This window comes from Phragmites australis, chromosome 6, assembly GCF_958298935.1.
Source record: "Phragmites australis chromosome 6, lpPhrAust1.1, whole genome shotgun sequence".
Lineage (NCBI taxonomy): Eukaryota > Viridiplantae > Streptophyta > Magnoliopsida > Poales > Poaceae > Phragmites > Phragmites australis.
The window spans coordinates 31,122,047-31,149,643 of NC_084926.1; the positions used below are offsets into that span (position 1 = coordinate 31,122,047).

The 27,597-nt window shown below is 42.3% G+C and overlaps 2 protein-coding genes and 1 long non-coding RNA gene across 4 annotated transcripts; 2 read left to right on the forward strand and 1 right to left on the reverse strand.

The window, feature by feature from the left end:
- Nucleotides 1-7,214, forward strand: LOC133922219 (F-box/kelch-repeat protein OR23-like). The gene is made up of 2 exons (XM_062367442.1): nt 1-1,053; nt 6,665-7,214. Exons 1-2 carry the CDS (start codon nt 65-67, stop codon nt 6,951-6,953), a joined length of 1,278 nt encoding a protein of 425 aa, XP_062223426.1. The 5' UTR covers nt 1-64; the 3' UTR covers nt 6,954-7,214.
- Nucleotides 7,215-8,281: 1,067 nt separating this feature from the next.
- Nucleotides 8,282-10,957, forward strand: LOC133922220 (uncharacterized). 2 transcript variants are annotated; one of them, XR_009910425.1, is made up of 4 exons: nt 8,282-8,807; nt 8,950-9,141; nt 9,758-10,145; nt 10,225-10,957. It is a non-coding gene; the product is annotated as an uncharacterized LOC133922220 (long non-coding RNA). The 2 variants fall into 2 exon arrangements; XR_009910424.1 differs by having other exon boundaries at nt 8,292-8,807; nt 8,950-9,044.
- Nucleotides 10,958-13,911: 2,954 nt separating this feature from the next.
- On the reverse strand, nt 13,912-15,485 carry LOC133923124 (uncharacterized). Its single transcript, XM_062368568.1, has 4 exons — nt 14,962-15,485; nt 14,709-14,886; nt 14,118-14,200; nt 13,912-14,044 (listed from the first exon to the last, which is right to left on the reverse strand). The coding sequence occupies exons 1-4, from the start codon at nt 15,483-15,485 to the stop codon at nt 13,912-13,914; spliced, it is 918 nt and encodes a 305-aa protein (XP_062224552.1).
- Nucleotides 15,486-27,597: the final 12,112 nt, after the last annotated feature.

Here is a 27,597-nt window from a genome sequence, read left to right on the forward strand (position 1 = left end):
CCTTTTAATTTGTCGGTTCGAGTTAATTCCTCTTCTGGAGTCAGTCCGGCCGAGGGGGTCAGAAATGGCCTCTTCCTCCTCCTCCTCCGGCGTCCGCCTCGCCGGAACCCTAGCCCTGCGGCAGGGCTCGGCGGCCGCGGCGTCTCTGATCCCGGGGCTCCCGGACGACGTGTCGGCCGTCATCCTCTGCCTGCTCACCTTCCCCGACCAGTCCCGCCTCCGCGCCACCTCCCGCGCGTGGCGGCTGCTCCTCTCTGTGGCCACGCTCCTCCCGCTCCGCCGCAGCCTCCGCCTCCCGCGCCGACACCTCCTCTGCCTCTTCCCCACCGACCCCTCCCTCGCCTCTCCCATCCTGCTCGACCCCGCCGCCCCAACCACCTGGTGGCCCCTCCCGCCGCTCCCCTGCTCCCCGCAGCTCTACGGCCTAGCTAACTTCGCCGCCCTCGCCATCGGCCGCTACATCTACGTCCTGGGTGGGTCGTGCTTCGACGCCCGCAGCTACCCGCTGGGCCACCCCTCCCCCTCCGCCGCCGCCTACCGGCTCGACCTCGCCCACTCCCGACACTGCTGGGAGCGACTCCCCGACATGCTCGTTCCGCGCGGGAGCTTCGCGTGTGCTCCCGCGCCCAGTGGTGGTGGGGTCATCGTCGCCGGCGGCGGGTCGCGACACCCCACGTTCCCCTCCAACGGTAGCCGCACCAGCAGGACCGAGTGGTACGACGCAACTGCGTGCTCGTGGCGCGGTGCCTCCGCGATGCCCCGCGAGCGGGCCGGGTGCGTGGGGTTCGTGGCGCACGGAGCAGGAAACGGTGGCGAGGATGAGTTCTGGGTGATGGGCGGGTACGATGGGTACACCACGGTGGGAGGAGTGGTGCCAAATGACGTATACTGCCGGGACGCGGTGGCGCTTGGACTGTGGAGCGGGAAGTGGAGGGAGGTTGGCGACATGTGGGAGGCAGGGGAGAGGCCCCGGCTTGGGCCCGTTGCAGCTTTATCTGCAGACGATGGAAGGATTACCGAAGTGTACATGCTTGATGAGAATGATGTCTTCAGGTCAGTCAATTTATCTTCCATTTGCTTTCTGTTGCTTGTAATTTACTGTACACATGTTCCTGTTGTCTTGATTTGCTACGATTTGATAGTTTGGTTTCGTGAGATTATTCATTAATGCCTAGTTTGTATGATTGGTAGGTAAACCAGCCTCTATTTTTACTTGTAGATGCATAGCGTACACATTCATTTTTGGTTGTAGTGCTTCAGTTTAGTTGTTAAACTTGGCACGATTTTTCACTACCTTTTTTTTTTTTTTTTTTTTTTTTGCGGAAGGATTATTCACTACTGAAGAGTCTGAACTATTTGTTGTTAATTGGTTAACCTTTCCTTTCTACTTGATTGTGTAATGATTAAAGTTGAAAAATTAATTAGATCAAGTGTACATGGGAAGTTAAAGGATTAATAGGGAGCAGCTTTTCTCTTTGGTTAGTTCACGTGTCTGCCATTAAGGTGCAGTCTTTCGTTATGCATAGTATCTGGTTGTTTTGATGATGCTAGTACCTTATACTTGACAAACTAATGCTTCGGTTTAAAAATCAAGAAATAAATTGATAAGGTAAGAGGGTCTAGATATCTTTGTGCTTCGCCCTGTTCCACACACCGAGGCTTGTTCTTCTATTGACACTTATTCTCTTATGTTCCCGTTTTTCATTACGGGGGAGATCTCATAAAGAATCATTACATCTCAGATCTGTTTCACTCTCTCTTAATACTAAAGGAGAACTAAGAACATTCATTGGAATAATATGTGAACATTCATTGGAATAATATGTGGACTCTGTTTGGTTACTAGATTTTCAGTCAGTCTGAAGGTTTGAGTTACTGCATAGAAAGTGTATGTGGTCTTTCATATGCTGTCATACTAATGCTTATCAAGAAACATGTTCAAGTGGGATTGTGTTATAAATTTTTAGGAAGCTTTATGTTTTCTCATCTGAACTTGTCTACTTTTTGTAATGGCAAAATACTTGCAACCTAGGAACTTTGACTTAATATCAGCTCACATGAGTAGCTGAACTGCTCTTCATGTGACATCATATCTTTTTATTTGTTTTGCATATTGTTCTTACAAGATATTATTAGCTAATGTAATGGTGCATCTCCATTTGGAAGTTACATGACATTTAACCTACAAAGTTTGATATATATGTACATACAAACTTGCTTGAGCCTCCAAATCCATTAACTCAGTAACTCTTGTTTAATGGTCAGAAGTCAAAATGTACTAGCGGGTAGCCAATTTGGTATAGTGGCAATATTTTTGGTTATTCTATTCAATGAATTGCAGTAAAGTTATTTTGCGGCCCTGCTTTCATGCATCAATCTCCAGTACATTTGACTGGAGTGAATGACAATCCTATTTCATCCCTAGTAAGTAGTGAACTTAAAATCAAATATCTAAATTTTACTAATTCTGATTATTTATCTTGCCAATCAGGAATTCTCATAGTAGCATAGTACAAAGCCTTTTATGTGGTCTATAAAAGGTAAATGGTACAAGTAGAAGTTCCTAGTATGGGCCACCATGTAGACTCTTGCCTTAATAGTAGTAATCAATGTGTGACTCCTTAAGTGTGACAAAGCAGAAACTTCCCCCTATGTACTTTTTTGGAGGCCATCAAAATGAACAATCATATCATCCTTGGACTATGTTCAGTGATATTCTTCTTTATATTTTGGAGGACTGCATGTCTGTTCAAATATTTGTTCCGGTGTTTGGGTGTTGCAGATACAGGGTAAGCACACTAGATAATTAGTGTATCATTCGTATAACAAGCAGGTGCATATAGCTCATCATAATACGATCATCACGAGCTATGCTCATTCAACGATGTTCCCCTGAGTAGCAACTTGTAATAAGTGAATAAAGTTTTCTCTAAGGAAGTGCTGATGTGGTCGTTTAGCCAACATGTTTACCAAATTGCTGCCGTCATTGTTAAGTTGGTGTCATGTGGAGATATTGCTTCTTGGTTCTGACGACATACCCAAACGAGATTTTGGACTGGATTGTGTTCTAATTCCTGTCATATCAAGTCGATTGAGTTTTGGGAAGGGAGAGAGCAAAGGAGGCATGTTGATGAATGAACTTTGAGTTGTGAAGTTTGTTGCTGTCAAAGTTAGCCACTCCCTTGGAAGTTGGAACCATCCAAGAAAAGTGAAGTAAAGTAGTTGGCTCTTGCAAAAGCTGATCTGATATTGCTACTTGCAAATATCCAGTTTACAGAAAATGGTTAAAGTTAAACCTGTAATTGTATCCTAAGGAAAACTGAACTCAAGTAAGCTATGGTAGTGTAGATGACGAATACAGAAGTGGTGCCTAAGTTGTGTTTCATTCCAAAATCCAAAGTATTCTATTTATATATGCTTTATGGTCTGAACGGTCAGACAAAGCTTATCTGAAAATGTAGGACTGTAAGAGCGAATGAAAATGATGGCGTATTGAGTCAAGCATCATATTAGATGTTATAAATACATACCAAGTTCTTTTTTGTTCTAGGAAAGAGAAAGCTTGTAGCTCCCTTATATTGTTACCTTTTTATTGCATTTTACAGTTTAGTGTCATCAGTGGTGCTGGTCATAGGTGTTTTGGAGATATCTTACTGCAATCCTGAGTTGGATTTGCTTGCCTTGGGCAATCATGGACTGTGGATATCGAGCTTCTTATCGAGGTGTTATTGATATAGCTGAACCTATGTTTATTTTACATAGTTAACTTAAAGGAAGTGTTAGTATGACATTCTTAACAACTGAACACTTGTAGTGGTGGACTGATGCAATTAGTTGACCAGGATGATGGTAATTGCTAATTGATTCAGAACACCTGTCCTTTGTATGCTACATAAAATTTCATTGCGTGACTACAGTTATCACCAATGACAGTATGTGCTCCATTGATGAAACAATAACTGTGACATGAATCAAACCAGTTAATTTACATGCATACTTATTTCGTTAGCGAAAAAATACTCATCTTATGCCACAATGTCTGTAAATAGTGAATGTTCTGGTTGCACACTTCAAATGGATGCAAACAGTGTTTAGCATTTGTGCTGACTAATAAACTTGCTTACATGCACGTCCAATCCACGCTTTTAATAAGGTGAGGTGATGGAGAATAGGGACCATACTTGTGGTATTAGTGTTATTATTTAGGTGAGGTGATGGTGATTAAGGGACACATTAGGGTTATTGATTGTTTGGGAAGGAAGGATGCGAAGTCAACAGGGTTGATTAGATGCAGACATGCTGTTGATGGGCTGGAATTGAATTGACCTGTATATACTAAGGTCAATTCATTAGTGGATGTGGAAAAGAAACCAACTAATGCCTTCTATTGTATGGATAACTCAGATTAAAATATGACATGCTTAGAAACTCAAATAACTTGATGGGATAATGTACAGCAAGGACAGATTGATGAATTAGATTATAGTTCAATATAACATTCTCAAGGTGCCATTTAACAAGTAGGTGAGATATATAGCAAGAACTGATCTAGGATCTTCCAGTGGGATCAATGTTCCAACGGCAAAAGGTCCATGGAGGTCAATGATAAATGAAAAATATCTTGTCATTTTCTTCAAAGGTACCTAGGATTAAGGTAGTACGTGCACTGAGTCATTAGGGTGATTTCGTTTTGACCTATCGCCTCCTTATATATCCTAATTTATGGGTTTTTTTGTATGGTGTAATTGAGCAATTTCCTACCCTATTTATAGCTGAAATATCAGATTGGTTTTGTACTGTGTGCTCAATTTACTCTATCAAAATGTGGCCTATGTGAAGCTGTTATGGTTATATATTAGCTAAACTGTTTTTAAGTTTAACTGAACTACCAAAGTTTATGTAAATCAGGGAAGAAATTTGTGGTTGCCAAAACAAGCAAAAAATGAATTTATATTGAATAATTAATAATTGTGCACTACAAATGGCATGCATGGGTATTTATCTATGCAGAAGTGCTTTGTTATGGCAAGATTGTAGATCTTATGAACATCTCCAAGACAACCACATTCACTGGGTTTTCTAAGGGAATGTACAGGCTACTAATTTTGATCCTAAATTAAGTCAGAAAGGTTATGCAGCTGTTCTGAGCGTTCTACTTTTATAACTAGGGTTCCAAACTTCCAATTAAGCTCTAGTTTTTTATGGCTCTATTTCATTTTCTTGTATGTGATGGTAATTTTAGGAAAGTTGTCCATAAGAAAGATCTTGCTTGGTCACTAATCGGTATATCTACCTCGAAAATTGATGGTGAGTTATGTCTACATTGCACATCACCAATTGGGACTTGCACCAACATATGTGATCTGGAAAGGAGGAAAGTTTTGAAAAGTTAATATCAAACCACGATTGCTCTATATGTTGTATGCATGCTTATTTTTCTATATATACATGTTTCTCTTCTGCAGTTGACATATTTAGATCTTGTCCTGATGGTTGTTGCTCTCCTTATTATCAAGTAGCTATTTGTTAAGCAGTTGTTCTGTGCTTGTGCAAAGCTCCCTTGAGTAAAGAGAGAGAAATGTGGGGGTATTATGTTTTCCACAATTTTGTGCACTTCATATTAGCACGGACAGGCAGAATGTGTCTATTGTATACAATATAGAGGTTTGTGTCTTTTTTTTTTAACTGATAGGATTGTGTTTGTGTCTCTTGGTGCTGTGAACCTTATCTCAAATCAGGGTAACTACTTTACTAAAGATGGCTATGGCTTGAAGGGTATTAGGGCGTTTGAAGGGGAAGATAAATAATACATTGGATGGGAGAACTTTAGATTGTGATACTCTTAATTCCTTCTTGCTTGGTTCATAATGGATACATGCTATCCCTTTTATAGGGGTGACTTAATTTTGTAAGGGAAGAGTAACTGCACATTAGCGGTATTTAATTTTGCCCCACTACGGTGCTGCCATATAGCTCATGAGTTATGAATTGTTAATCTACAATGAATGTCTTACTTGCATCAAGATGAATTGATATGGGAGACTTAATTCCTTGTTGCTTGGTTCGCAATGGATACATGCTATCCCTTTTATAGGGATGATCTAATTTTGTAGGGGAAGAGTAACTGCACAGTAGCCATATGTAATTTTGTCCCTTTTAAGTGCGCTGCTACTATATAGCTCATGAGTTCTTAATTGTTAATCTGCAACAAATTTGTCTTACCTACGGGAGATGAACATGCAATTTTATGGGTTGTAGACATAGCATGAGAAGAGTTCACATGAATTACATGGAACGGGCCTCCGTGTGGGCTTCAATTTCATTCTCGCAAGGTCACTGGGACATGCTGACATGACATAGTATTATCTAAACATGCAATGAATGGATTGTTTGCTCCGATGTATCATTTTGTTGTCTTTTAATCTGAGTTCTTCTGCTCTTATGGAAATGTGCCTGCTTATGTTTTAGCAAATCACAGGCTGTGATTTGCTGGAGAGTTGTAATTATGAATTTAACCTTTTTCTTACAGCTCATGGTAGTGCTTTTATTATTCAGGCCTCATTCATATTATGCTGTGTCTTCCATCTGTAGTCAGAATCTGTATGACATCTTTTGGTTCAATGCTCATATATGTTAGTCATACTTTGAACATTGTTGCTTTCAGGTACAACTTTGCTTCAAACAGGTGGTTGAAAGAGGCAACTACGAGAAGGAAGATCCCAAACACTGAATCTTGTGGTTTCGTATCAGTGAATGGGGAACTGTATGTGCTCGCATCTGCAAAAGTTCCTGTTGAAGTCTCTGGCCCGTGGAGGCAGCTGAAGAAGAAGCTGGCCCTTGAGTTTCAGGTGTACAACCCCGGGACAAAGAAGTGGAGAGTGCTCACCACACATCCACCTGTCAATGCGCCCGTTGATTTCAGGACTGCAGCTCTCTGTACAGTTGAGTTGTAGTTCCATTGATGATCACCATCAACTGTATAGATTCAGGTCAGAAGCCGAACATTCGATAGCAAATACAATCCAAAAATGTCCACGACTTCAAATGACTCAGCGAATAGGTGAAGATTGTTGTGTGTCAGTTTGTATATACATAGTACTAATAGGACTAGCATAGTTTGTCCATCGCAAGAACAAGTATCTGACATACTGCATGTTTGTTGGTACCTCGTTCATTCCTAAATCATTGCATATTTTTGTTTTGTTTTGGTGGCATGCAGTGTCTCAGGTTGTCCATGTTGTTTACATGTCTATACTCTTTTATGTCTTTGGATTTGCGCCTGTTTCTACTGTGTGTTTTTCAACTTCTTGTATGCTTGTCGCGTTTTGTAAATGGGCATGCTAGATTATTCTGCGGGTGATGTTATGATGTTGGAGCGAGCAGTGCATTAGTTTCAGTCAAATCGATTGAAACGATTAGACAATCCTATTTACTTTCGGTTTCAGTAAATTGGATGTATCAAAAAGGCAGATTGGAACTTGCTTAGTTTGTTCTGACCTGGTAGTCTACTCCTGACTTAATCCGAGACTTGCTTGTAAAATGTAACTTTCCCTTTACTACACCAAATACTTAACTATCTAACCCAATAGTGACAATCCCTATCCAACCCACACCTCACTCAACCCATCAGACTATCCAAATTTGGAACCTCAATCTGGGGCCTCAGAGGCTCCAAGGACGCTGGCCTCAAGCACAGGACCGTTCTCCTTCCTCTATTAAGAGATGAGTACTGAGAAATTGTATCCCCGTGAGTTTATATGAGATGGGGTCGAGGACCCTTTCCCGTTTCCGTCACCTGCTATATCACCGATATGTACACATGTCTATTTTTATTAATACTAGACATATAAAACAATTGTCGATAATTTTTATATTTTTCTGTAACATACAATGTTTAACTCATCCTGTATTATTTTCATAGAAGAAAAAGAACGGACTGATGATCGAACATGTGAGCTCACCGGTTCAAATAAAAATAATAAATAAGTTATTTGAGGTCACATTGAGAAAATAAAGATCAAATAGACTGAAAATCCCTTTTGACAAAATAAATTCACAGTCCGGTTGGTTGGTGGCCAGTAAGTAGTGCGTGCAGTTTTGCCTCATGCCATGTGTTGAGCCCGCATGGCTGCATAATATTTTTGTCATTTCCAATTGCAAAACCGGTCCAAGCAGTACCGCCAGTTCAACCCGGTTTTCATCGGTTCCTGCAGGTTCAATTGCATAGGCTGTCTTTAAGCTCAACCAAATCAGTGAGGTCACCGTTTCCAGTTTTTTTCTAGTTGAACCGGTAACGCAGGTTCGTTCCCCATATAAGTTCCTGTGGGGACGGGGGAAAGTAGAGAACTTCCTCCCAAGAACTAAACGAGGCCACCGGTTTGCCATCAGGTTCCCTATAGCCAAATTTGGCGATTCGGCGAGAAAATCAGCTCCAACCGGCTCCGTATCTGGCTCGCCAAAAATCGAAGCTCGCTATCGCCTCCCCTAGCTCGCCACATCCAGCGAGAAGGATAGCGCCTCCGCTCGCTCGCCATCGACAACTGCCACCCCCTCCCCCGTGAAATCTCTTCGTACCATCTGAAAGGTCGTCCCTGCCGCCGCCGTTTCAAATCGTGGCACCACGTTCTTCCCCCTGCACCCCCCCCCCCCCCCGGCGCACCAAATCTTGAGGTGGCGGTGCTGCTCCCGATGCTCGCCGTGGTGGACGCGGTCCTGCTCACGGCCGCGCGGAGCTTCCAGAAAAAGGCCACCCAGGCCGCTGCCTGCAGTCGATGCCAAGGACGACCACTGCAGCAGTCCAGTCTCCGGTGAGTGTCCCATCAAAATGCTCCCGCAATACTAATGTTCTTCACCGTTCCGCCTGCAATCAACCGTCAAAGAGATCCCCGCAATCGAGTCGTTTGGTTTTTAACCAATTTTAGCTCAGCTCTTGTCTGTCTCAACTCGCAGCTAGTCGTCGTTCAGCGAGCGCACGAGAATGCCGTCAGTGCAGATCTCTGGTGCCAGATCTTGAGGTGCTCACTGTGGACGCGGTCCTGCTCGAGGTTCGATTCTCGTTTTTCCCTGCTCGAGGTTCGATTCTCGTTTTTCTATGTGCTGACCACCCACGTTGGGTGCTGAAGCTGGAAGAAATAGTTGCAGGTGTTCTGATTTCGTGCCTCTTTGTTTTGATTTTTGCACGAGTGGAGTGGTATAGATATTTTTCTAAAGCTTGCCTGTGTTGTGTTGACTGAAATTGCAAAAAGACAGTTACAAGGGCTAATAAGGTTGCATGTGTTGTGTTGGCTGGAATTGCAAAAACATAGCAACTGATGATTGGAAAACAAGAACTTTTATGATGTTAAGAGAGATAGATTCATTATGCAGATTGAGAGTTACGTGACAGTGAGACTTTCTCCAAACTGTATTGTTAAGAGAGATAGATTCATTATGCAGCATGATCTGTATGAAATGAATAAGGCTTCAAATTTCAAGATTTTTGTTAGTCTCAGTAGTCCTGTCTGCTAGATCAGGTGCTAGATCATGCTTGCTACATGCTGCTACCTATGCACTGCAATACATATATAGAAAGCAATTCCAGTCTTGTGGGTTAGTTTGGAAATGATATTACAGAAATTACCAATGCATCTCGCATGTGCAGCTGATCTTGCCACTTTCTAGTACTGCAGCAACCAACAATACAGGCATGTCTTGCCACTTTCTAATTGCTAATTTTCTCTTACTAATTTGCAATGCTGGCATGGATACCTATATACAGCTGTTGACTGGCCAAAATATTGGTGACAGCCAATTTGCAAGTCCACCCGAGGAACAAGGAGGTGAGGAAGTGCAAGTTGTAGAACCTACACCACCTGTGAAACCAAGCAAGAAGAGAAAAAAAATTTAGTGAAAAGGAGGACGTTCTTTTGGTGTCGGCATGGCTAGAAATCGGCATGGATGCCGTTCACGGCAATGAACAATCTCATAGTACATATTGGCAAAGGATTCATGAGTACTTTCATGAGCATAAGGACTTTGAATCAGATCGTTCTTCCAACTCTATCATGCACCGTTGGTCCACCATAAAAGAGAATGTTAACAGATTTTGTGGATGGTATGCTCTGATTCAAAATAGGAGGCAAAGTGGGGTGTCCGAGTAAGATAAGGTATAAATGTTGCTTCTTTAGTTTAGTTGTAACCATATATGTTGCTAGTATGTTTGACAACACATATTCACTTGTGCAGGTACTTCAGGCATGTGAATTGTACAAGGCAAAAGACAAGGATGGCAGATCGTTTGGTTTGTTGCATTGTTGGAATATCTTGCAGCACAAGCAAAAGTGGAAGGATAGATGCTCTCAAAAGAGACAGAAGATATCCGCCAATGCAAGTCCAAGATCATCTAAACCTGGAAGCAATGAAAGTCGTAATGATGAAGAAGGGGAGGGTCTTACTTCAGAGCCCGGAGATGAAAGGCCAGATGGTAAGAAGACGGAGAAAGAACGACAACATCGAGGTAAAAATTCGGTATCTCAGGGAGAGAACCTTTACATGGAAGCTTTGAAAAATATGTGGGCCAAGAGGAAAGAGGTCGAAGCCTTGAATGAGATTAAGAAAAAAAAACGCAATGATGAGAGAATTGCATTGGAGAAGAAAATGCTTGAACTAAAGGAGAGAGATCTAGAGTTAAGACAGAGGATCGAAGATGATAAAGTGATGAATATGGACATTAGTGGTATGAGTGAGCGACAACAACAATACTATATGATAATGTAAGAGGAGATCATTGCTCGACGGTTTGGCATAGGGTTGGGTTGAGATGATTTATTTTGTGTGGATTGATCTTTTGTGTATGAACATGTTCTCTAGTGCTCTCTTGTATGAACATGTTATTTTGTGTTCTCTTGTATGAATATGTTATTTTATGTTCTCTTGTATGAACATGTTGTTGAATGAACTATGCTTTATTAGGACAATACATATTACATGCGTTATGCTTCATTACGACAATACATATTACATGCGCTATGCTTCATTACGATAATACATATTACATGCGTACTCTTTTTTAATATTGGTCTCCATGATGTTGCTAGAGGTACTCGATGAGATTTTCTTGAAGCTGAGAGTGAGTTTCCTTATCCCTAATATTATGATGAACTTGAATGAACTCATGTAATTCACGCATAGGAACTGTCGAAGGTCTCACAACTTCTCCAACACTATCGTAATGGAAGTCTTTATCTTCATCTTGCTCATCTTCAGTGATCATGTTATGCATGATGACACAAGTTATCATGATTTCTCTGAGTATGTATTTATCCCAGAAACGGGCTGGTCCATGAACTATGGCAAAACGAGATTGTAGAACACCAAAGGCTCGTTCCACATCCTTTTCTAACTGCTTCTTGTGCCTTTGCAAAATATTTTCTCTTATTGCCTCTTGGTGATGATATGGTCTTCACAAATGTGGCCCATTGATGATAGATTCTATCTGCAAGGTAATACCATATTGTATAATTATGGTCATTGATGGTATAATTAACTTCCAGAGCTTCCCCTTCGGCTAACCTTGCCACGCTGCAGGGCAGTTTTTCCACTTCCAATGCATACAATCTATGCTGCCAAGCATTCCAGGGAAATCTCTTTGCTCTCCAATTGCAATTAACCTAGCTGTGTCATTCTCATTTGGAGATCTCAGGTACTCATCTCCAAAGACTTCAACAATAGCTCTGACAAACCTTCTCAGACTCTCTATAGTAGTACTTTCACCAATACGAACATACTGATCTGTATGGTCTGCTGGTACTCCATAACCTATCATGATGAATGCTGCAGTAATCTTCTGCAAACCAGATAACCCAAGGCGTCTACTTCTATCTCTTTTTTGCACAAAATAATTATCATGTTGCTCGACAGCTTGAACAATGCAAGAAATAGAGAACGACCCATTCTAAACCTGAGCGAAGAAAGAACAATAAATAAACATGCATGAAGAAGGAGTATGACTTGACGGAAAAAAACAAAAAAAAAGGTTAACGGCAAATCTGCGTCGAAAGAAAGTTGGACCGTAGGTAGGAGCACTGAAAAATAGTTGTTGTACAATCTCCAATGCCCTGCTTCTCTGCCGCGGTGAATGTACTGACATCCAGTCACAAAACCGCCAGGTCGTGGAGCATTTATAAGCTGATATTGTGTGTGCGCTTAATGTAGTGTAGCAAGCATGAGTTCATCATCGTCATCGTCCGACGATGATGATGAATCTAAGAAAAATCGACCACTTATTTTGGGTTACAAGGAAGAAAGAGCAAGGGCAATGACTTGATGTAGCAACCATATGAATAGACATGTATATATAGAGGTGGAAAACTAGCAATTCGAATATAGCCGTTGGAAAATTAGCTGTTGGAATATAGCCGTTGGAAAATTAGCCGTTGCAAAACTAGCCGTTGGAATATAGCCATTCAAAAATAGCTGTTGAAAAAATAGCCGTGATAGAACTAGCCATTAAAAATATATCCGTTCGAAATAATGCTATTTAAAATATACAATTATTAGTTAGTTACACGATAATAATAAAATAGAGCTAATTAACATATAGGTGGCAAAATTAAGATGTTGGTTGGAGTATGCTGAGTAGTAGGAAAGAAAATATGAATAGGGAGCTTTCTACTCTGGTAAATAGGAAATAAAAACAGTAACTTGGTTAGAGTGCTCTAAGGGACGGGGGAGTATCCCGCAGCATAACAGTAACTTGGTTAGAGTGCTCTAAGGGACGGGGGAGTATCCCGCAGCATGGAATTAATGCCCCGTTGCCATTCTAGCACCTGCCTCGTGCCTCTTTGCGACGAGTCACTGCCTAGGCATTACTCCACAGTCCACCTCATGCTTAATAAATTGTAATTTCCTTAAAATATTTTTGAATATTTCTCTGAATCATTTGAGATGTCTCAATTTATCTGACATATTTTACAATTGACTCGTTGCATTTGCACTAAACAATTTTTTAGCTTTTACTGCCTATACGACATCCTGTGACACCCTCTAGATCTATGGGAGGATAAGAAAAGATGGGCACATGTATTTTTCGTATTTACAATTTTAGCACATGTATTCGGCACACGGTGTACCGAAAACGATTTTTCGGAACACGGTGTACCGAAAAAGGCATTTTCGGCACACCGTGTGCTGAATACACTGTATTCGGCACACGGTGTGCCGAAAATGACTGTATTCGGCACACTATGTGCCGAATACAACCAAAAAGCGTATTTTGGCACACGGTGTGCCGAATACAGTTGGTATTTGGCACACCGTGTGCCGAAATACGTTTTTTTCGTACTCCTCCCATTTATGTGATTTGACTGTGTAATTTATGTAACAAAATTAAAAATTTGCTAATCTAAAATATTTTAAAATGCATAAGTAAAAAAACAGTCTTTAAGGCGACCAATAGTCTTAACAGGGTATATTCGAACATGCGCAAGATTAATAAGGTATCAGTGATCATCTTAAAATGGCAATAGAAAGTGATGATGTAGATTAACGAAATCGTCGAGGCATTGGTGGTATGAAATCGTCGTCGTCATCGTCTGGAGGTATCACGATTGGAGCACGTGCTCTTGTATGGTTCGTTGAACCTTGTACCGTGTGGCTGTGGCTGGTGGAACGTCGAGGCATAGATGGTATGAAATCGTCGTCATCGTCGTCGTCCGGAGGTATCACGGTTCGAGCACGTGCTCTTGTATTGTTCGTTGAACCTTCTCCTGTGTGGCTGGTGGAACGCCGAGGCATTGGTGGCATGAAATCGTCGTTGTCATCGTCTGGAGGTATCACGATTGGAGCACGTGCTCTTGTATGGTTCGTTGAACCTTGGACGCTGCCGCTGAGTAAGGTGGGACGCGTTCGTGATTGATACCACGTAAGGTACTCCTAGTACGAGCTATCGTCGTACTGTCCCGCAGGAACGACGACATCCACTGGGCCAGACTCCATCCACCGGGTTATGTGTTCTGCATTAATCTCCGCCCAGTCGTGGGTGCTTGCGTTTCCTTGGGCACTCCTCCTGTATGTGACATAAATAGTTAAAATTTTGTAATATAAAAATGGTATATACAGTAACACACTTACTCGTGCACCTGACCAGCGTCTCATGGGGGAGGTACTGGCACCAACTGACGATGACCAAACTGCCTCTGCACACGGTCAGGAGAATACACTTCTACATTGTTCATATAAAGCAGAAAACATCTAGTCATCCATAGGTCGGAGTCACGGAAACAAGATGGTGCGATGAGGCCGCTAGTCGCAATTTCGGCCACTCGTTCACTACGCCATGGATCCCACTCCACAAGATCGGCGCTGAGGACATCAAGGTCACTGATCACCCGGGAGTAGTTTCCATGGTCTTGGTGGTGACTCCATCGCAGCCTGGCATGAAGCCACCTATAACCCATCGTTGGCCTCATGTCGTCGGCGACACCGTCAGAGATGGGAACTGGATAGTAGGTCTTGCTCACCCACGGTCGACACACCGGGAGATAATCCCAGCTCCAGAGCTGTAGAAGGTGTAGGCAGCTAGAAATAGATCCCATCTTTGTTGACCGTTGGGTTGCAGCACACAATCCTTTGTATGTAGCAGCCAACACAGCAGATCCCCAACTGTAATGTGTCGGCTCGTACGAACGTGATGTGAGCTCACGCGCTAACCATACAATATGCGGAAGTACATAATCGCCTGCCGTGTTGTAAAACATTATGCCTCCAAGCAAGATATACAAGTACACCTCATAATGCTGCATAACTGTTGCCTCGTCCGCATCCGGTGGGCAAGGGCTGAACTGTGATAGGCCATGAATCCATGACATGGAGAGCCCTACATCCTTCATGTCATAATGCACGTTAAACCTACAAGATACAGAGAATCAATGAACCACGAACAACACTCCAACGTATAAAATGCTTTATGTAACAAATAATTACCTGCCGTGAATATAACTCTTCCACTGCTCCTTTCCTGGTCGTGGAAGTACTAACGGGGTGCCCCTTATCGGGAGCCCGGTGAGCATGGCAACGTCCCGTAAAGTAACGGTCATCTCTCCGCAAGGAAAGTGGAACGTGTGCCTCTCAGGACGCCAGCGGTCGACCAGGCCTGTGAGCAGTGAGACCTCGATCAGCGGCAGTGGAGTCCTGCCACCACCCTCCATGGGAGCTCCTGCCATCATAAGTGCAAACGGTAGGAGTCCGGCCTGTGCGAGGGGCTCGTGGAATCGAGGGTCTAACTCCTTAAGCTTGCGCACACTCCTGGAACGCAATGGGAGCAACTGCAAATGTATGCAATACATTTTTAGAGTAAGTACCAAGGTATTAGAGCAAATGAAATTCACGTAATATCGATGTACCTGTTGCCCTGCGAAAATCATCCTTCCCCTGTGGTTCTCGTCATACTGTAGTTGAAGAAGCTCGGGAAGGTGAACATGAGTCATGCCAATGATTTCAAGCCTCATGGTTCAATTATAAAATAAAGTAAGACAATAGCTATTACAAAATGGGTACAACACCTAATACGTTCATAACAAATTACAATACAATCCATGTTTCCAACATACTTCATATAACAAACTCACTAGCACCAAAGCTAATACAATCCAGTTCGATCGTAGCCTAATAGTTTACCGTCGGGTCGGACAAGTCCTCCTGTCATGGTCGGATTGCTTGCATATTTTGCACCTACGTAGTCCATCAACAACATCTGCTGCATCCATGTCACCTCGAAGCCTCGTGGCTCTAGGCCTTCCAGGATCCGTGCGTCTGGCCCTGGGATAAGGTACCCACTTAGGCCCCTCGATTGCTTTGTAGCTGGATCCGATGTTAAATGAACGCATCTTTGGAAGCCATGTGCTCCTCAGTGCATCGATCGTGAAATAGGGTGATACGTATTGTGCATCGATCGTGAAATAGGTGATACGTATTGTGATCCGTCGTTCCCGCCCATGTCCCTGCAAGCAGCCAAGATATGGGAGCACGGGATATGATGCAGCTTTGGCTTATTGCATGTGCACTTCACCTCGTGAGGACCAATTTGACATTGTTGCACGGTGTCCCCCGCACTGTATCCAGAAGTGTACCAATGACAACACATGACCTCAAATTCATTGTTGGTCCGGTCGTAGATCCTAGTCTGATGAAAGTGTGCCTTACTCCTCCTTCTGGATAGGATTTCCTCCACCTTAGGTGCGAACCGCGTGCTGCACTCCATTGCAGCTATACCACAGTCTCGAAAGTAGTCAGCCGTCCTATAGAATGTGAGCTCAATTATGGCACACAATGGGAGGCCGCGTACACCCTTTAGGACATTGTTGAATGCCTCAGCTATGTTCGTTGTCATGATCGTATACCTATTATAGGATACAATAATTTTAGATACAATTTTTTGCGTAACCAAAAGGAAATTACGATCTTTAAAATGCTATGTTCTCACCTGGAACCGTGAGTATCATGGAATATGGCCCAACGCTCCGCCGGCTTTCCCGCTATCCACTGGCTAAACTTACCACGTGAACGACTAATGATGGTTTGGCCCCCCACCATTTGCGTCCGTAGATGGTCCTCCTGTGCTTCTTGCTGTGCCATCATCTTACGAGTGGTCTCATTTAACTCTCGCCATATCTCGTTGAACTTCGCCTGCTGGTTCTGAAGACATAACCCTTTGAACCTCTTCACAAGACCCTTGTTGTGATACCTTGAGTAAAGGTTCGCACCTAAGTGTTGCATGCACCACCTTCTCTCCACATCAGGCCACGCAATGGAGGGGTTTGTGCTGGCATGCAGCACATCCAATGCATGCAAGAGGCCCTTATTGCGGTCTGATATGATGCAGACTCGTTCCCTATTACCGACGACACGTGTCCTCACCAAGGTAAGGAACCACAACCAACTATCATTGTTCTCACTCTCAACCAATGCATACGCGAGAGGAATTATCTGATTGTTTGCATCCGCCGCCATCACTGTCATTAGGTTACCATGGTACTTGCCACTAAGAAATGTGGCATCCACACATACCACCGGTTTGCAATGCCTGAAAGCTTCGATGCATTGGCCAAAGGACCAGAAAAACCTAATGAGGTATCGATCAGTGTTGCTGTATGACCCATCATCCAGCCTGATCGGCTCATCCGCCATGGCCCACTGGGTCCCAGGGTTGGTCATGGCAATCTTCTGCATCAGCCTCGGTGCGTAGTGGTACGAATCTTCGAAACTTCCAAACAACATCTTCAATGCCTTCTGCTTTGCTCGCCACGCGGTGTGGTAATTGATCAGCATACCCGTCTTAGTCTGCACCTCCTCCATAATGGATTTTGGTGACAAACATATGTTTGTGCCAACAAGGGTGATGAGTAGTTGGGCTATGAACCTCGCATCAACCGCGTGGCTCACATTCCTAATAGCCTCTTTGCTGCATGTATGTAGGGTGTGTCTACTCAGCACAAAATAGTTCTCATGCTTTGGCTTATGGGCTCGTACGAAGTAAGGACAAGTCGGATGCTTCGTACACCTAACCTCATACTCTGTATGGTTAGATCGGGCACACTTGTGGTCCCTTCTTGTGATTATAGCATAGTTGTTGATAAAGTGGATGACCTCTTCCCTGTTCCGAAACCGTTGCCCCACCTGGATGTCGCTATTCTGATATCCCCAATTAGATAGGGTGTTATACTCACTGATGGTACAATTTAGCAGCTCAGCACCATGAAAGTACTGGATCGCCGGCACCGGGTCATCATTGTCAGCACCTTCTTCGTCGCCACTACCACCGGCTTCATCATCCATGCATTGTGCATCTACCTCACCATGGTCCACTTCGGGTCCATCCGTACCCGAAGTGCCCTCCCCGACATTCCCTCCCGCCTCATCATGCATCACATTATGGTCTGATCCTTCCACAGTAGCCACCTCTTCACCATGCACCGGTCGTGATACTATGTTTACATACACTCCCATTTTAAAGTTCTCCTCTAATTCCTTACGTGAGTACAAGGCCCAAGCGTTGTTCGTTCTCAAATCGAACAACGTATGGATAATGAGCGAGCTGTTTGGTACAGGCCGTGGCCTAACACCTTCTAGGATAACATTGTAGGACTACTGGTTTAGATGCAAAAGGCTCATAACATGTGTTTGTAAGCCTTTTAGATCAATTGGTAGCTCAACCGTACTCTCTACGTGCTGGCAGTTCTGAATGGACACGAGTCTCCCATGAAAAACAGCGGGACGTTCTCCATAATAAATATGGATAGTCATAGCGTCTCTGCTAAACAAACATAAATGACCAAATAACTAATTAGATGTATGTTACATACGTACTCTATTTTAGCTAATGCATTAGCACGGAATAAATACTATACTTGCTCTAATTCCTTATTTTATTCTAAGTATTACAGTTAATGTTACACTATAGTTGCTTCTGTTGCGAGATAATAGAATATACAAATAGTATACCTACTCTATTTTACCAACTTAATATCATTTATCTAAATGATTTGAACGATCTACTTGCTCTAATTACATTTTGTAATCTAAATATTACGATTAATATTACACTATAGTTGCTTTTGTTGTGCGGTCATAAAATATGCAAATATTGTACCTACTCTGTTTTTCCAACTTAATATTACTTATCCAATGTATTCGAACAGAATAAATACTATATTTGCTCTACTTACATTTTTTATTCTAAGTATTACAGTTAATGTTACACTATAGTTGCTTCTGTTGCGAGATAATAGAATATACAAATAGTATACCTACTCTATTTTACCAATTTAATATCGTTTATCCAATTTATTCGAACGGTCCACTTGCTCTAATTACATTTTCTAATCTAAATATTACGATTACTATTACACTATAGTACCATCTATTACGAGATCATAGATATGCAAATCTTACACCTACTCTATTTTAGCAACTTAATATCTACATGCTATAACTATATTTTCTAATCTAAATATAAGTACATACATAATCTATGATTCAAATAAATATAAGTACTTACTACTAAGGAAGGCTGTCCTGCTGCACCACAGCTCTTCGGGCTCGACTGCTCACACTAATCTGTTGCTCTGCTCTTCTCTCCTCCCTGCTCTCCTCTCCTCCCTGCTCTCCTCCTTGCTCTCCTCTGCTCGCTGATGCCTCTTCGTTGCTCGCTGCGCTGCCATTTATAGCCTCACCGAGCAGACAACAGCACGTGGGAGAGCACCATGCGCCATGCAGCCATGCAGCCGATCAAAAAACGTGGGGGACAAAAGGACAAAGTAAAAAGGAAAAGAAAAAAGAAAAGTAAAGTACGATGTGACTTGACGTGACAAAAGCGTATTTCGGCACACGGTGTGCCGAATACCAACTGTATTCGGCACACCGTGTGCCGAAATACGCTTTTTGGTTGTATTCGGCATACGGTGTGCCGAATACAGCCATTTTCAGCACACCGTGTGCCGAAAATGGCTGTATTCGGCACACGGTGTGCCGAAAATGCCTTTTTTGGTACACCGTGTTCCGAAAAATCGTTTTCGGCACACCATCGAATACATGTGCTAAAATTGTAAATACGAAAAATAGTTGTCTATTTAAGCAAATACGGTCACGTATGTAGTACAAAATCGAATTTTTGCCGAAAAGATGCGCAAGAGACTAGGTAGCACCTCAACATAACTAACCCCTTTAGAGACTTTTTTTAGAAAGGAGACCCACACCTTATCAACAGAGAGCCGGAGTGCCTTGGGGGTGAACGCCGAGGCTCAAACCCGGATCATCCACCAGATCGGAGAGCTGACTCGAACCCGCACGGGCAGCCCGACAACCGTCGGAGCTCGCGTCGGAGCTGAACACCCGAGCCCCCGCTAGGTTCGCCCCTTTAGAGGAGCTACCATTCGTCGAATGGTAACAAAAGTCTGCAAAATGTTGTTCACTTTTGATACCGATAGTTTGTTTCTTATTATCTGTAAAGCATCAGGCATGCAAGGAGCCTCCTGGGGCCTTTTGGCTTGTATTTCGGGTGGTGGTCTAGCCAACACGGTTCGACTCATCTCTTCGTCGTAAATGTTGGAGGGACATCTTTTCCTTTCAATCGCATTTTGAACGACATGCAAGACATGATATGACTTGAACCAAGCGGATAATATGGTTTAATTTACACTTTCCCTAAGCTAATAATCTGAATATCGGTTTGGAGGCCCTGCATGCAGGATGCCTCATCTCTGTAGACTGGATGCATGGATGGATCTTCTCAGAACTTTTCATGCTTGCTTTCTCCTAGAGAGAAGAGAAGAAACAAAAGTATAAAGGAACGTAGGCATGATGGATCTTGGATTGTCCTCCGTTCTCGGTCTCCTCAGCGCGAGGGTGGGGAAACGAGGTGATCGAGTGCGGCAGCGCGCCGAGATGGAAGCATTGGGCCGGCGCGCGCCCGATCGATCGAATGCGACAGCTGGCCGGCCGAGGCGGATGGCATGATACTGAACAAACGCTTTGCACGGATTGAGATTTGTGCCAAATGATTAGGCGTGTCTCATCTACGATTCGTACTTCTACCATCTTCCGTAGTAGCAGTAGTAGTAAAGTTTCCAGAAAGGCAACGAAAAATTCCAAATTAAAGTTCTCAGAAATATCACCGCTAATGTCGTACATGATTCAGTAAGGAGTAATTTTCTTTAAGTAGATATGTGTTTGTAAGGAAGAACAACCTTTGGACATGTGCTTTGAGTCACGTCATAGGTTATTAAACGTGAGAGCCGTCTAAATTATATTCAAATTAATCAAATCAGATGATCATTTAATAATATAAGAGGTAACACATATTTATCTCTCGACGTGTCAAGTGCTAACCTATATCTTAAAACAACAATCATAGTCACTAAATAATCAAGACGAATCCAATCACAATAATTTCAATATGTATTTTATGTCTAAGATCAAAACACACAAATTTATAACCAGATTCATCATATCAAGATATAATAAAGAGTGAGTAAATTAAATATATTATAAGTCTTTTAAGTCATTACAAGTTCAATAATTTACCAGTGCTACATGTTGGAATTTAAAAATGAGAGCCAATTAGGCATATTCAGGCTCTCAACATGGACATGAACAAGCGCTAGAATAAGCAAAATACATCAAACTTATATCCTAGCATACTAATATCACTATGTAACAGAATCACATCTATAAACAACAAAAGAGATGGTGTCATTTGCCTTAAGGCATCCATGAGTCACAACGAGTAGCGCACCATTACTCTTGCATGTTACCGACATCGGCCGACATGAAGTAGCTATAAACTAATTCATCCTCACCTGCAAAAACTCAACAATAGCAACATGAGTATGAATATACTCACAAGACTTACTCTAAGCAATTTATTAACTCAAGAATGTGAGCACCTAACCTATCTCAAAACTTATACTGTCTTATCATAAAAACATAAGCATAAACATAACCAACAAAAAAAACATACTCATCTCAACATAGACATACACGAACCAACTCTCAACATACCACATACAACCATAATCACCCAATCATCGGAAACTCCATAATTAGTGTCCCATGGACACTAAACATGCTCATGACCAAGAGCGTGACAATTCGAATTAATTTTACACTCTGCAGAGGCACTTCTTTAGCCACACAATATGAGACTATACAGCTCAAGCAACCGATCAAATTGCAAGAGGGGGTACCTGTGACAACTTTCCCAATTAAGTCCTGACCATTTGAACATGCATCTTTTGATGCGGAGTCCACTTAGGTCTACTCCTGGAGCAATCTCAAGTGTCTCTACAAGCCCTCCTGCTCACACCATAGACCAACAAGCCAAAGAGTCGCAGCAATAAAAGGTATTCGACACATCTTTAATATATTAGGATATGTGGAAAGTACGGACAAGTGTTTAAGCCAACGACACCAATGATCGGTGCTTAAATGACCTAGGTGGGCCTATGACATTCAAGACTCCATTCCCGAACCATCCCTAATGTCTGCCCAAAGTTTATCTCATCCTCAGATATCATCATCCCAACATATTCATTTTGGTGAAACAATGTTAAGCCCTAAAGCTCACGAACGATGGTTTTACCACCGCTTGACTTCTACTGGTGACTTAAGTTTGCTAAGCGTAGCGTGTTCATTTTAAGTTGGACAATTACATAATGATACCCGTGTTACATGGATCAAGATATACTCAATGTCAAGGTAGAGGCAATGCAACAAGATAGGTTCTACCCACAAAATCCTGACATCAACTAGCTAAATATGCATGACATACATATAGCAATAACTTATCAAATTAAACAATATATAATCTAAAGTAAGGGTGAAGTATGCATAGATGCTTACCTTGGTACTCAGTAGCTTCATGCTTAACAACACAATCAAGCCCCACCTCAAGAATACCCCCATCGTCCTCCGGTTCATTGATCTCTTAAAAAAAGACGATGCATCACAATTAACATGATGAATGATATGATGTATGCTCCAAGATGTATGCATGAGTGAAGATGCAATATACTATACTACAAACACATTGACACACAAAAAAAAGGAAGTTCCTAAAATGAGAGCATCTTGGTAATATTGGAATGTCTGATGTAAAATATTGGAATTTCCGGTAGGAATATCGGAATTTCTGATCGGTATATCTGATGTTTCGATCGGTTGGATCTTCTAAAAATTTGAAACATTGGGTTCTCGAGTTGCTAATTTTATTTAATCGGAAGTTCTGGTATTAGGTCAGAATTTCCAGTTTTTGCAACCATAGGGTTCTCAGGTTGGCTGATTTTATTTAATTGAATTTTTTGATGTTAGGGTCAGAACTTCTGATGGTGGTTGGAATTTCAGATTTTCACAACTATAGGTGTCAAATATTTGTTCCTAATAATATGTACATAATTAGACTGGGGTACCTTTGAGATCAGGGATCGAGCACAAAACAAGACACGCGATGTAGACAGGTTCAAGTCTCCAGTTGGAGTAATACCCTACATCCTGTATGGATGTTGATGTATTTGTATTCTCTCAAGTACAAGCAAGGTGGCTAGACCTATTACAAGACGTTGATCGAGTCTAAACTAAACTAGAATTAAAGTCACCGAGTATCTCCTATGGTCTTTGTGCTTGCATCGAGTTGAGTTGTGTTGAAGTGCTCTAGGTCGTCGAAGTTATGGGGTTTGTAGAAGTAGAAGTTGTCATTGTCATTTTAGGGGCCTAGGTCCCCACCTTATATAGGCCCTGACACTACCCTAAATCTTGTCATAATCGTTGAGGAGTCCTCTGTCTTGTCAATCAAGGCAAGACAACCGTATTTAGCCTGGATACTAGTCGTACTCGAGTTGGTTAACCTGATCGAGACTTTCCTAGTATGGGCTTTCATGATCTCTGGGTATATTGGGTCTCGCAGATTTGGGTCCATAATATCCGGAGTCATTAACGATGTAAACAACGTATCTTGTCCATATATGATGTACTCTTTATGTATTTATACCTAATAGTTAGATATTCAACAGTAGCCCCCTAACTCTACTCAGCAAGGAAGATTTCCACAAGTACCTACTCGAGTACTGCCATGGTTGAGTAAGGTAGATCAAGCCTGCAGTCAAAAGAATTGAGCAAGGAAAAGCTCTGTTCCAAGTATCGAGTGAAAATGCTATTGGGTCGTGGGTCCTGTAGTTGTCTGCACTCGAGACTTGAGAAAGGCTTAAAAAACTTGACTTCCCAACATCCACCTCTAAGTAGAGTTAAAAAGAACATTTTTGAAATTTGAAATGTTGGGTATATATGCATTTAATGCATCCAGATGGGCATGCAGAGATTCACATGACACCATCATTCCGTCTTTCACGCTGAACGAGGCACCACAACAATAGGAGCAGTTACCAAAGAAAATTTTGAACTCTAAAACATTTATCCGCACAAACCTAGACCATAGCCATTCTTCACCCTTGCGCTGCCAGTTATTTCACCCAAGCCTTCTTCTTTCTTTGCCCAAACGCGCACTACTATACAGAAATCTCTGCTCCATGGCCTCCAACCCTTCCAGGAATGCCATCTCTCCTTCCCTGTCGGAGAAAGACTCCAACTCGAAGGCTACCAACACATCCCCTAAGCAATTAGACGAGATGAGATTGCTAACAGAGGCCTGATCAATCTTGTCAATGCAGGAATCAAGGCTCAAGGAACTTGAAGGCAAAGGCATCATTCCTCTTCACAATTTGGCCAACTGGAAGCCAGCATCGGGTGAGGAATTCCTATCCTGCCAATTCGATCACAAGCTTGTGGTTTTTGAGTCCTATTTTTGCTACGGTTTCAATGTCCCCCCTTCTAAGTTTCTTCTCAATGTACTCGATTGGTACCAAATCGAATTTCACCACCTAAACCCCAACTATGTCCACATGCTTAATGTTTTCGTTCATCTTTGTGAAGTCTTCCTCAGCATCGAATCAATTTTGAATCTTTTCTAGTATTTCTACCATCTGAAGAAGAATACTGAAAAATAAATGTGTCAGGGGTTATCGTTTCCAACTGCAAAATAGAATGAAGAATCCCTATATTTCGGTTGCTCTGATCTCCTCTTCGCAAAAAGATTGGAAAAAATTTTGTTTTATGTCTCCAATCCAGACCCGCCACCTCTCCCTTGGTCTATAGAGGTCTTCAACCCAACCCAAATCCATCTTGAAGGAAGAAGCACCGCGAGCTCGACCATACTATCTATTACGTCAACAAGATTGGCAAACTTAGGCATAATTGCTTAACCTGGTGGCATGTGGCCAAAGACTTCATCAGTCAAAAGCTAAGCCCCTTGAAAATGCGACACTTCGCTTAGGAATATGCTGGAGACAGTGATTGCTCCCGGGACGCGACTGAATGTAAGACTTAGTTAGCCCTTAATGCTCTTTGCAGCCACAATTGATCTCGGTTGAGTGACTTCTTCCTTTCTTCAGCTCTGTCTTTACAGGTGCCACTACTCGATTAAATAAGCTGTTTGCTGAGGAGGGACAACAATACTCTGTACAGACCTATTCCCTCAAGAATCCTCGGCCATCGGTAAGAACTTGCTTGGATTAGGAGAGAAACACTAATTATTCCATATTCGACCTGACTTGTCTTTTTTATTTTAGATTCTAGACTTCTACCAAGAAGACACTTCCTCTTCCGCTGGTGACAAGAGGAATACACCAACTGGTCAAGAGGCCAAAGGGTCTCTTTGATCCAAGCGATCTTCTTCGCCATCCAACTAACCTCCTCCCAAACTCACACGGGGAAAAAGTCCATTGTTATTGAGATTCATTCTCTTAATGACTACTTGTTTAGCTGCCTCCCTGGTTATCAAGCAAATGATTATTAGTGCATGGTCTACATGGGTGGCCTTCTTTCAGGAAGCAAAAAATGTAACCCCTCGATCGCCTCCTCGAGAGACCTCCACACTCGATGACTCGGTCAAAGAGGTAACTCGCCTCGAGTTATCGCCCTTTCATTGGCCATTCCTTTTCAATATTCACTCGATAAGCCCATGATGATGAGTTACTATTGACTAATTTCTAGCAAGTGATTGCTCCCTTGACTTCATCTGATTCCTAGGCCATCCCTCCGAGACAGCCAACCCTAGTCGCGGGTGTGAAGTAGAGGAAACTAACTGTTAAGAAATAGAAATTGAACATCATTTCGTGCCTCCTGATTACCAAGAGGTTTCTCTTGAATCTTCATCTTGACTAGCAGCTTTCCTTTCCCTTCCTCATCCTGTCGATTGCAGACCATCACTTCCAGAGAAAGCAAAAGAACAAGCCACAAGCTGGTCGGTCAGCCAACTAACATCAACCTCTCCTGTTATGCCGCCTCCATTTCCTTGAGTCGAGAATCCTGCCTCGAACACACCTGAAGCAGACCCGCAGCCTAAAAAGTTGCGACCTTGATATCGATCCCAAATGATGACCCTTGAGCAGCAATAGAGGTTCTCAAGTGGCTACTGCTAAGGCCTAATATTCCAAGATTGATCATATCGGCTGCCAAAAAGAGCTTAACGCCAGCCAAGAAAGAATCGAATGTAAGACTATCTCCAACCATATTCCCTTCATTTCGTTTCCTTCCCGATTCCCCTCCTCGTTCTCATTCCATTTATTTTCTCTCATCTTCAACATCTTCCCTTCGAAGGGATTCATGAAGGGAAAGGAGAGAGAATTCCATCCTGAAGGGAATGACCTTAGGAATCCTTTCGTGATGGGAACTGTGAAGGGAAACCATTGGAGCACTGAAGGGAACGAAAATCACTTCGTGAAGGGATTCTAAGACTTGACGGGAATCAGTTGGAGATGGTCTAAGTCCACTCCCAGATCACAAGTATATGATTTGATCATTGGGCAACCGATGGTAATTAATTTTTGTTTGCTTCTCCAGTTCTTAAGTCCTCCTTGAACAACAAAGAGGCCCTCATCAATGACGCAATGAAAACCATCGACATTAATTCCAGATATCCAGAAAAACTCAAAAACAATGTGAAGACAGCGAGAGCTGAACAAAAGGCTATGGTTGCCAAACGAGACGCTATTGTCTCAACACTTCAAACGCTGAAGGAGTAGACCCTTGACTGAATGAACCAAGTGGCCTCCGTAAGTGCTAAAACAGTACTTGGTATCCTCAATAGCTACAACCCTACACTCAACTCATCAGTAGTGACAGAGGGGTTTGACTGTACCACAGAGGAAGCAGCATAATTTATTCTCAGCATCAAGTCTGTAGTTCCTATCGTTGTTGAGTTGTTAGGGCTCAACCTACCTGATGATGATAATGAGGGAAGTCCCTCAAGCTGATGGTCCATTTGACTTGAAACATTCAGAACTTATTTCATGATCTGGGAATGTTTGTAATAGTACTGCCATTTTACCTATCTATTATGCTATTGCCTCCTATTCCTTTGTCGACGAAATAGAATTGGCATAAGTAGATGCAAAAACTAATGAGTACGTGCTATAACCATCCTCGAGATTTGCTGAATAAATATCTATTGCTGCTTGTAAACTCAATTAGACAAATCGTTAGATGCATTAGTCCTCGAGTATACACTCAAAGCAACCAAAAGAACCAGAGAAAAGGCTAGTACACAACTAGAGAAAGAAATATCATGATGTGTTTTTTGCAAACTTTCACCGGCTTGTGTATTTGACCAACATATGAACATGAACTCAATAGGAAACACATATGGGATCAACTAGAACTTTAGAACCTTGTGGGCCATTAGACGTGAGATGTTTGACAATCTCTTATGTCGTTATGCCTCGTGAGGTGTAATTGTTCGTTATCAACCCAACACATGTCTCCGTTGGCTCTATCCAAAGCAGTCGACACAAATCCAGATATACTTTTTGTAACACCCTGATTTTCAGATTTCTCAAATTTCTAAAATTTTCCAAGAGTATTGAATAGCTTCAGTAGTAGTATAGGTTTGAAACCTATTTTCTTAATCAATCAATCAATATAGGTTATTATTTTATGTGCATTGCATGCTGAGTTTTGTTAGGAGCCAAGTAAATACATTAGAGTTCTTTTTCCTTTTCTTTCTCTTTGGTGTTT